This window comes from Phodopus roborovskii, unplaced genomic scaffold (assembly GCF_943737965.1).
Source record: "Phodopus roborovskii unplaced genomic scaffold, PHOROB, whole genome shotgun sequence".
In the NCBI taxonomy this organism is placed as follows: domain Eukaryota; kingdom Metazoa; phylum Chordata; class Mammalia; order Rodentia; family Cricetidae; genus Phodopus; species Phodopus roborovskii.
The window spans coordinates 1224596-1235843 of NW_026126576.1; the positions used below are offsets into that span (position 1 = coordinate 1224596).

Below are 11248 nucleotides of genomic sequence, written 5' to 3' on the forward strand. Positions count from 1 at the left end.
GGAACACAGACAAATGTCACCACACACTGCTTCATTCAAAAAATAATTTTAGTTACATTTGTTTATTTTATGCATGTATACACGTGCCTCTGTACACACATGGAGGCAAGAGGGCAATTGCAGGAGGCCATTCTCTCCTTCTGCCACATGGAAACCAGGGACTGAACTCAGGTGTCAGGCTTAGAAGCAAGTACCTGTACCTGCTAAGCCACCTCCTCAGCCCTCGAGTTTTAAAGCCAAGAACTACATATGTGATTCACTTCAGTCCCCACCCAGCCCCACTCACCCAAAAAGAACAATCCCCCAGACTCCTAAGTACTGAAGAAAGCCTTTTCTAAGGGGGAGTCAAAGGAAACAATGAAGCTGCACATGTACAAGACAAGTGCAAGTCTGGGCAGGACTTTTGCCAAATTTGAATGAGAGGCACTTCTGCAAACTGTCCCATAAATGTTGGGGACTCTGTCAACAGCAAGGAAAGGGTAAGCTGTTCTAACTGATGAAAAGTCCACAGCCACAGACTGTCTCTCCTTCAAATAAACTACTACATGCTGAAAGAGAGGGTTGCCTCAAGAACTTCTGCTCTGGGCATCATTTATACCACTTAATTGTTTTCCTTAACATGTCTAGTGAAAGGGCAGTCTGAAGCTTGCCCTGTTTAGTGTTTGTGAATCCAGTCAGTTAAAAGATCACAAATGAACTGAATGCTTGCATCCCTGAGAAGTACATATTGAAGCCCTAACTCTTGCATGGTAGGACGGCTCGAGGGGGAAAAGGGCTTGCAGCCAAAGCCTGATGACCTGAGCTGTTTCCTAGAGAAAGAAGAAAAAATTGTCGTGGCCGAAGTAGAGAATCAACTTCTGTAGGATGTCTCCTGACCTCCACACACCATGAATATGCACACTAAATAAAAAAATGTGAAGATGAATCAACCATCTGTCATACTACTGTGACAGTAGTAGGTGACGGAGCTTTTTGAGATTATGAGGAGGAGTCTTCATAAATATTTGTACCTGCTCTGATTTGAATATTAAATGTCTCCCTCAGACTCAGTGCTGTTTGGGAAAACTGTGGAGCCTCTAGGAGATGAAGCCTTGCTGGAGCCCTGGGTCTCTGGGAACACTCCTGGAGACTTGATAGCCCTGTCCACATCCCCTCTCTGCTTCCTGAAAGCTGATGCAATGTGATCATGTGCCTCTTGCTTCTGCACCCAACCCTTCCCAGCTGTGATGGACTGGATCTCCTTACACTGTGAGCCAGAATAAACTGACTTGCTTCCCGTCAGTTATCTTGGTTACAGCAATAGGAAGTCACTACAGGGTCCTTCTAAAGGAGACCACAGAGAGTGCCCTTCCTCTTTACACACCATAGTGACCTAAGGACAGGCAGCTGTCTGCAGTCTGGAAGAGGGCTGGCACCTTGATCTGGGTTCTCCAGTCTCCACTCTTTAATCTACAGTTCTTTGTATCCAAAAGAGCAAATGAGAGGGGTCACCTGCTGATAGCATAGTACACGCCAAGGTAAATGGATGTCCAAGAAAGCTCTGCACAAGCTACCATGAAACATCTCTGAAGGAGCAGCCAGACTGAAGCCAAATACGCTGAAACAAAATGTCTATTATAGGTCCCTGTGGCTATGACTCCCAACTATAGCATTTATTCCCTTTGGTACAACTGACACAGGTCTGAAGATGACACCCTCCAATAGAGCATATGTTCAGTTTTAGTGTGTGTATGATACATGCATGTACAGAGAGGCCAGAAGAGGACACAACATGCCCTGCGCTGTTACTCTATACCCATGAGACAGGACTCTCACTAAACCTGGAGTGAGGCTGGCATCCAGCAAGCTCCCAGCAATCCTCCTGTCTCTGCACCCCACAATGCTAGGGTTAGAGATATATGCATGGCCATATCCAGGTTATTTTTTGTGGATTCCAGGGGTTACAACTCAGGTCCTCAGCCAGAACCTGTGCTGAGACTTCTTATAGACAAAAGTTCACTTTATCCCTATTGCACACTGCAACGTGAACATGGCTTTAAGGCTGAAAAATAAACTTCTTTCAGGTTGAGGACCTTGCCCAAGAATCAGGATCTGAACTCTTTAGTCAAAGACCTACATTCATATCTACTACTTAAAGCTACTGCCTGGCTATGCTGAGTGTGACATGGATTCATGAGAAGCGTGTGCGCGTGCGTGCACACACACACACACACACACACACCACACAGATGTGCCTTTCAATTCTAAGTGTATAGTTGTGTAATTCTACAGGATCGTTATGTAGCCTTGGAGAAGTTGCTTACCTTCTCTGAGGGCCCTGTTTGTCATTCTAGAAAAGTGGCCTCTGTCTATCTGCCCTGCTGTAATAACTACACCAAACTGAACAAATAAAGATCAGTAATGGTCCAGCCATAGTACCTGCCCCTAACTGACAAATAATCTGTAAAGGTGACACTTGTCAATTTTTCTTCTTTGGCTCATGTTGGGGGAAGTCTAAACCTAAAAATATTTTAATTGCCTCAAAATACAGCAATCTGGGCCTTTTCAGGGGAAACACTTTGGGAACACTGAACACAACTCTGACCTGAGTATGGTGGTGCCACCACCATCCTGCCAGGGATGAAGACACCCATTCTCTTATTGTGCCTCGAAGATGACTGAAACAATGATCCCCAAGGAACTGGAATTTCCTCAGGAATTTCATGTCAAGAAGGAAAGGACTGAAACCTGGTGCCAGTCAAGGGTAGGAGGGAGGGATTGGGAGACAGAGAGGGTGGCAAGAAAAAGTGGTAAGGGAAGCAGGGGGGAAGAAGGGTAGAGAGAAGGAGGGTTGGGAGTGAGAGGATGCAGGGGCAGCAACTTTCTCCTAGAAAGAGATTTCCCACAGTAGTTTTCACTTGTCAGACCACCCTGCAGGAAAGACTGAGCTCAAGGCAACAATGGGTCAGTGGCAGGCAGGGCCAAACTGTTACTGGACTGCTTTATGGCACATGCCTGTCTCCATCTACTTAAACTTCAAGCTCATGTAGTACCCTGAGGATGGTCTATGTGTGCGTGCATGCATGCGTGGGCGAGCGTCACTGAGAGAGTCACAATACCACTTTTCCCCCTTCCTTTCCCAATGTGACCACACAGAATAAATCTCCTGTCTCTACTTTCCACTAGTACTTGTCTGTGTTTGTTCTATAGACAATGAGTGGAATGAGTTTAGCTTTGACTATAACAAGTCTACCTCTAGTTTCCACCTCTAAGTCTGGTACCAAGGATGAACCAGAAAGACTATGGGTCTGGGGCCAGCCTGGGCTACACAGAGAAGCTATATTATTGGGCCATCTTGTTTTTACATTATAAGCTAAATAATAAAACACATAATAAACAGTAAACTAAGCAAGCTTACTCAAGCAGCTGGACACTCACTGTTCTCTCTGGCTGGCAGAGCGTGCGTAACTCCTCCAGCCGCTCTCGGGCATATCCAAAGTCAGCTTGCTTCCAGAACATGTCCGCAGCTGACTCCAGAGTGTCTGTCCTATTTGCAAAGAAAGAGATCTTATGACTTTTTTTCCTTTTTATTTAAACTTTATTTTATGCACATTAGCAGTCTGCCTGTATGTATGTATATATGTATGTGCCCACATGTGCATGCCTGGCGGTACAGAGGTCAGAAGAAGGCATCAGATGCCCTGAAACTGGAGTTATGGGTGGCTGTGAACATCATGTAGGTGCTGGGAACTGAACCCAGCATCTCTACAAAGAGCAACAAGTGCTCTTCACCGCTAAGTAATCTTTCTACCCCTCACCCCCCACCTACTTTCTTTTTTCTAACTTTGGATTTTCTTTCTAATGATTGAGTTAATAGAAGTCTATTTATACCTTATTTTTTAACATGTGCCATCACAGTTCCCCCCAAAATTATCACCAGGTACATAAAGATACCAAACAAGGTATCCACAAAGACACAACAGAAATCTATGAAGTTAGGGTCATCTAGAACCAAAGAAAATAAAGTGTTATTTACCATGTGGTCTTTGCCCAACTAATTATCCATGTACTTAGAATTACTAATTATATTTGGCTTTTCTTGAGCATAGATAGATATTCTTTCAGAATCTAAAGAAACTTCCTATTCATCTTTTGGCACACACAGGGAGGGGGGTTCTATAGTCAATGTGGTTTCTCCCTCTGACAGAAAAAAATAACGGATATTTCATTGTGAGAGGGTTTGAATTCGTGACCTGGATAAGTAAATTAACATCTTCAGGAATTATTATGTGCCAGAGAGTCTAGCTGGGACTTAGGGCATCAACATGAACTTCAAAGAACACAGACTTGGACAGGAGGCAGGGATTCTGTAAGGAGACTTACCATCCCATGTCCACATAGCTGCAAACAGGGTAGCCAAATCGAAACTCTGGTTTGCAGGATTTCTCATAACCCCAGCAGTAGTTGAGATTTTCTAGATGTTTCTAGAATATAAAATGTATACCTTTAGAATTTTCCCAGCTTCTGATGGTTAGAGGAGACTCTTAGACCTTTCTTGGCAGAATTTTCACATTTACATTTATATATATATATATATATATATATATATATATATATGTATGTATGTATGTACGTACGTATGTATATATATTCATGCAACATTGTGAGATGGGCAGGCTCCAGTCTTCACAATTGTCCTTGCTCACTCCTCCATAACCAATGCCCAGGCTCTAGTTAGACTGACAAAGACATCCTAAATTAGGATTTCCTGAGGTTTCTTAAGGGACTGTCTTCTATCTTTCTCAGAAAGCAACCTGATTCTATATCAGTCACTAGAAGGAGGAGAAGAAAGAAAACACACACATCCTTTGGAATTTGTTACCAAAATATTCTATGAAAAGGATGGCTCAGCGACTCCACACCTCAATCCAGACCAGCCAGGAGGCCAGGACTATTCTGCAAGACCCGAGAACCACACTGGTCAGACTCCGGGTGCTTCCTGTGCCAGCACCATGGGAAAGGAAGTGTCTTACAATGCCTAGCTTTGATCTCTAAAGTTCCGGAGACATCTTAATGGGCTCTGTTGGAGCACTTTCCAAGCTCACAGCCTGACTTGTTTGGAGCCAAAGCTGAGGTGTGACTACTGAAATGAAGTGCTAAGAAGCCTCCTAAGTGCCCAAAGGAGAGGTGTGACTTTCTTTCCTTTGACAAAAAGTTCTTTTCCTCCCAAAATCTCCTGCAGTTATTTTTTCAGAATATGCAGATAGCTTTAGCTACCTGTTAATTTTCACAGAGGTTTTAAGGCTGAATTCCCTTTTTTGTGAGTGGGATATGGTTTTGAGCTAATTTCCATCCCTTAGGTAATATTACATGAAATGAAAACAGTGATTGACTCATGGAGAAAGTGTAAAACAAAGTTTTAGCTATGAGTTATGAAACAGAATAAAAAGCCAGACTAAATTGTGTCCTTGTATGAGAGAGAGCAAGATATGAATTCGAGAAAACATATGCATGAAAATGCCATCATGAGGCATGCTGCTTTGTATGCTACCTCAAAAATTAACCTAGAAATGCCAGGCGATGGTGGAGCATGCCTTTAATCCCAGCACTCAGGAGACAGAGGCAGGCGGATCTCTGTGAGTTCAAGGCCAGCCTGGTCTACAGAGCTAGACCCAGGACAGCTAGGGCTGTTACACAGAGAAATCCTGTCTTGAAAAACAAAAACAAAAACAAAAAGATGTAGATAAAAGACACCCTAAAGATAGCATGCTTAACAGGAGAACATGAATGAGGAGAAAAAAGACCTACCTTATATGGACAATGGGAATCCTCCTTGCAGACAGAGGCAATATGCTTGTTATTGTGCAAGAAGAAGGGAATGTGCTTCTCAGGGAGGCGGAGGCTGGAGTAGTCATACAGGGCTTTGCTTGGCACACTGTCAGCCTCAGAATGAGCCTCATCCTGGCCACTCAGTGGGACTTCATGAAGCAATACTCCAAAGGCAAGCAGCATTAACATAGCAACCTGCAGACCTAGAGATACAATTGAAAACATCATGGCCAATGGTGATGGCAGTCACAGATAGGTGTGACTAAGGAAGCCTCTTTAGACCGGAGTGGTGGCACACACAGTTAAGCACAGTGCATGAGCAGAGGCAGATAGATCTCTATGAGTTCAAAGCCAGCCAGGTCTATATCACCTTTTAGGACATGAAGTTGGAAGGCTGTTGGGAGCAAATATATTTGAAGTTTATTATATGCATGTGTGAAATTCACAAAGAATAAATTTGAAATAGTACCTTATTTTAAAATGTTTAAATCCTTCTTTAAGGGAGGGGCATATAGGTTAGTGATAGAGTGGTAGAGTGCTTGCTAGCATGCACAAGACCCTGGGTTTAATCTCCAGGTCCACACAGTAAATAAGTAAGTTAAGCACCAAATGGCTAAGCTATATACTTTACTATGTCACCAAGTGGTGTTTCTTTGTACACCAAATGTTTATTGAGTACTTGCAATATACAAGCACCGTGTTAGGGACAAGGTATACAAGTATGGGAAATATATCCCAAGAGTTGATTATTTAGAGGGTTCACCCCCCAAAAAATGCATCTGTATACATTAGTAAACAGTGGACCCAGACACAGGCCTATCTCTCCCTCACATCCCCTTGAGTGCCCAGGAAAGTGGGCTACAGATAGATGGCTACAACCTTGCAGCTCAAACCATCCCTAGCCTGAACCACTTCCCATGCCACAGAAGCCTAGGCATCTGTATTTCATCATTAAGTCTGTTAACAAGGCTCAGCTACCCTGCATCTCTCCAAGCCACACCTTTATTAGATAACATTTGTGGGTTCCCCCCCCCCCCATCAACTGTGTACTATCAGTTTCTCTCACAAACTAGCCATCATCAGATTTCAGAAGGAAAGAATTCATTTAAAAAAAAAAATCTCTCCATATGGGTCTGAACAAACTGAACAAAGTATTACCATTGTGAAAAATGACAATGGTCAAGAATTTCCTGGATTTCTGCTCACCTCCCTAGGGAAAAAGACATCTCTCGAGTGAGTTCTTCCTCTATATCCCTGACAAACTCACACCTTTCTGCCTCTTCTACTGGCAGCCAGGCTTCTTTTTCTCTAAGTGTCTCTTCTATAAGGTAACTGAGCACACCCAAGGTGCTCCACAGTAAAGTAGACGCTTTACAAGGATATAAAAACAACACAACTTCACCATTACACACAAGCTGCTCTGTTCAAGTTCCAGGGCTCTGGGGTGGTAAAGTCAGAACAGTGTTGATCCTGGGGACAAGTCCTTTGCCAGCTTGAGCAGTAACCAAAGAGGTCTCTTACTTTGGGAGCCCTGAAGAGTATGCTGCTATCCCTTGTAAACTCAAATTAGGATTTTTTGTTGGAACTTTTATCTAACAGCAAATTACTAGCAAGTTCATAAAATTTATATATGCATATTGATAAAATAATAACTACTTAATAAGAAAAATACTTAACTCTTTAATCCTTGGGATCACCCAGAAGCTGTTGATGTTTTGGATAGCTTGAAACCTGAAAGAAATGAAGCTCATTACTGCAAAAACAAGCCACAAGACACCTTACTCATCTGGTATTTTAATGTAAAGGAACAACTAAAAGGGAAAATAATTTAGCCAAAAACCCCCTAGCCAGAGGCCCTGGCTCAGGATGCTTACTCTTCCTTAGTGAACGAATACCAAATCTCTCAAAACAAAGTCCGGGGCAGGGAAAGGGGCCTGGACACACTAACTCACACAGCAAACAGAAGTTAGTGGAGAGCAGGAGGAAGGTAGCCCATCCCACACCGACATCACTCAGTATAGAACAACTGGATAATTAGCAGAGAAGACATTCCTAGGACCAGTCTGTTCCCAGTTCTCATTGCAGTAATCCTGCTCTCTGATTCCCAGGGCTACCTGGGCCGGTGCCAACCCCAGGATCACAGCAGGCCACCCACCCAGCCCTTGGACTCACCTTTTTGCTCATAAAGTCACAGCTATGACTAAGTCCTGAATTTCGGTTATCCAAATCCACATGAGCTCCACTGGTTAACTAAACTCAGTCATCATGGAGAAAAGTAACCCTTGGCCATGGGAAAAAATCTAAAGAGGCAGATCAGACAGTTGGCTTTTGCAAGGGAGGGCACGTACCCACTTGCATGCGCTGGGTGATGGTGGCTGTGGAGCATGAAAGTACAACCTCAGGGCCTGGCAGAAAGCCTTTCTGGAGTTGAGTCCTCTCACAAAACTTGGCAGGGATGGGTGGATGCCCAGTTCCAGCAAATGGAAGCTTTAGTAGGGGAGGCTACTGCGTCCTTTTGCACAAAACGGCCAAGCACGCTTCACTCGTGCATGGCTTGATTGAATTTCCACAGGCCTAAAAGGAGAAGAGGAAAAAGGTAAAAATCTGAACGCTGTGAAAGATGAGACCTGGGGTTACCAGGGATGACCGCATGAGTGGCTTTGGGCAATGCTTGGCAACAGCCAGAAGTGGTCAGATCGAAAGTTAAGTGCACCTGGGACTCAAAGACTCAAGTGCCAAGGAAGGTGAGCAGCCAGTGCTCAGACAGGGCTTGGCTGCCTGAGGCGCCGCCGAGGTGGCTGTCTCCCCGCTGTCTGCGGAAAGTCAAGCCCTTCCTGATGTGGAGGAATCAGCCTCTTGCGCCCCGGCTCGGGCTGCTTGGAGACCGAGCTGTCCAGGCAGGAGCTTGGATTCCAGGTGTGCGGGGAAAATCTGGAGAGTTACTCCGCCCTAGCCTGGGGATCTGGGGATGAGGACAGGCCTGGCCAGGCATCGCCCTTGCCCGCAGCCACCAGAAGCCTCCGGGGGACGAACTGAAGGCCGCGGACGCGGATCGAGGATCCAGCATCCGGCTGCGGGGCCGCGGGGGTGCAGGCGCGGGCGGGGAGCAGGCGAGAACGACGCGGGGGCCCACCTGCAGCTGGGTTGTGGAGAAGCGGCGGCTGCTCCGGAGCAGCAAGGCGTCACCGCCGGCAGCTATGCACCGGAAACCTCGGGCGCCCAACCCGGGCCAGGGGGCGCCAGGGAGCAGCCGCGACACCTTGGCCTGGGACTCCAGGGCGGACCCGAGAGACACGGGCCACACTTTGTGGCCTGATTGTCTGGAGGACACTGTTGACCATCCATCAGCCAAGCTTAGCCTAAGGCAGTCAAGACAGCCAAGGATCCGCAAACTAACCCACGTGGGACGTCCGCCTGAATTCACCCCAGACGCGGGACACCCGCCTACATTCCTCTCTCCCCACCCCCACCCCCGGACCAAGGATACCTATTTCCATCTCTCCAAAAGTAGGATATACACGCATGCTTCTCCCCAAATGCGGGAGACCTGACTACAAGTTCCTGGCGGCTCCTCCAGGTGCTTGCAGGCCACCAGCACCTGAGAGTACGCAGGCGGTCCATGGGCCTTACATGCCACCTAGGACTCCAATTTTACTTTTTCATTCCAGGCAGAAGTTGCTGCCCTGATTCTCAAATGGTTGGTAGTGAAGACACTGTAGATTCCACGGGAGTTTTTACCTGTCCATGAACTGCCCAAGTTTAATTTTTGTGATTTTGCTATTTCATGATTATTTCTATTGATTGCTTGCTGATGTGATCATGACTATTTGCATGTATACCTCCCACTCTTTTCTGTTCCCTGTACCTTGCAGTTTCAGCTTACCTCTACCCAGCTCCAGGAGGGCTGCCAAGTGGGTACTAGGCCTTGAACTCAATCTATTGTGCTCTTAACTACTACTAACTCACACTAGTAAGTATGATTTTTACCTTGCTTTGGTAAAGACAACTTAACCTGCAAGCTTTGTGTATTTTACCACAGCAGAGATCTTTTTTTTTTTCAGCATATCTGCTGCCAACCTGTTTTTGTTATGTCAGGAAATGCAACTGTCCAGCTAGTCAATGAAAAACAAAAGAGTATAGTCATTTTAAACCAACTTTAAATGAGCTTATTTTGAAGTACAATAATATACGATTAAAAAAGTAAGTGCCATAGGTGAAAGGTTTCTAAACACAGCTTAGTCTAATTGCAAAGGAAAACTATTCAAACTGGTGCCATCTGCCCGGTGCTCTTCTAAACGCCATCACACTGAGCAGTCACTGAAATGTGTAAGAAACAAGTTATGGTATTTTAAAAATGGGATTGAGTCTGTATTACTGTAATTTAGCCATTCCCGATTTCTTCAAAATATAAGATCTTAAGTTTTGGCTCTCTTTAAGCTAATATTAATATAAACTCAAATGCCACCAACAGAAAATTGAGTGAATAAGCTAGCTGTGCTGTGTTAGCTTTCAGTTACTGAAACAAACCCCAAATAATAAAATTGTAATATTGTTTTTTAGCTCAGTTCAAGGGTTAGTTCATGGACCACAAAGATGGTTCAGTGTACTTGCTGACTGATGGAGAGAACCAAATATAGAACTAAGCAAGTGCAAAAAGGAATCCATATCTCTCTACACTACATATTACTCCATGGAAAAGGATACTCTCACTTACCTGAGAGGTACAACACACACACACACACACACACACACACACACACACACACACACACACACGAATATACTACCTCACAGATTAGAGAATTATTTTAGATGTTTACTAAAAGGAAGGAATATGGTAGCTCTGATGCTGCGTGTCTTAGCACACAGTTCTATGTACAAAGAAGCACCTCTCTGAATTATATTAAGATGAAATACATTAGCAGACTTTCAAATCTTTATTTAAACCAGATCCATGCTTATTTACATTAACTTTCATTTGTCAGTCTATTATTTTAAATATTTTTAGCCCTTTACAATGTATGTAGCTGATTTTTTGTTGTTGTTTCAAACTGACACTAAAGAATAAGGAAACCAAGAATAAGGAAAATTTCGATCAGCTTTTTTGTAATGAAAATGAGAGATGATACCCTAGAATATAGATGTATATAATATTAAACAAACAACAGTAAAATAATCTTGGGGGGCTTTCTTTTAAATATTATAAATCATGTGCTTTTTAATAAGCATTCAAATAAAACTTTCAATTTATTAAATAATTGAGGGATGAGGGAAAATACTTCGTGAATATTCTTTTCATTTACTTAACAACAAAAACTAAAATTCCAGATGGGCGGTGGTGGCGCACACCTTTAATCCAGATGGGAGGCAGAGGTAGGCGGATCTCTATGAATTTGAGGCCAGCCTGGTCTATAGAACAAGTGCCAGGACAAGTTCCAAA

At 44.1% G+C, this 11248-nt stretch overlaps 1 protein-coding gene across 2 annotated transcripts in view; it reads right to left on the reverse strand.

Annotated features, from left to right (window-relative positions):
* Eogt (EGF domain specific O-linked N-acetylglucosamine transferase) overlaps nucleotides 1-9073 on the reverse strand; it is a 33435-nt gene extending 24362 nt beyond the window's left edge. Inside the window, exons 1-6 of one of the 2 annotated variants that reach the window (XM_051203508.1) lie at nucleotides 8942-9073; nucleotides 8157-8382; nucleotides 7486-7539; nucleotides 5788-6011; nucleotides 4363-4463; nucleotides 3418-3526 (exon numbers count right to left, since the gene is read on the reverse strand). In XM_051203508.1, the coding sequence (XP_051059465.1) occupies nucleotides 3418-3526; nucleotides 4363-4463; nucleotides 5788-5997 (420 nt within the window). In that variant the 5' untranslated portion in view covers nucleotides 5998-6011; nucleotides 7486-7539; nucleotides 8157-8382; nucleotides 8942-9073. Of the gene's footprint in view, nucleotides 1-3417; nucleotides 3527-4362; nucleotides 4464-5787; nucleotides 6012-7485; nucleotides 7540-8156; nucleotides 8383-8521; nucleotides 8542-8941 lie in introns of those variants that run through there. The other variant, XM_051203509.1, reaches the window with a different exon arrangement.
* Nucleotides 9074-11248: the final 2175 nt, after the last annotated feature.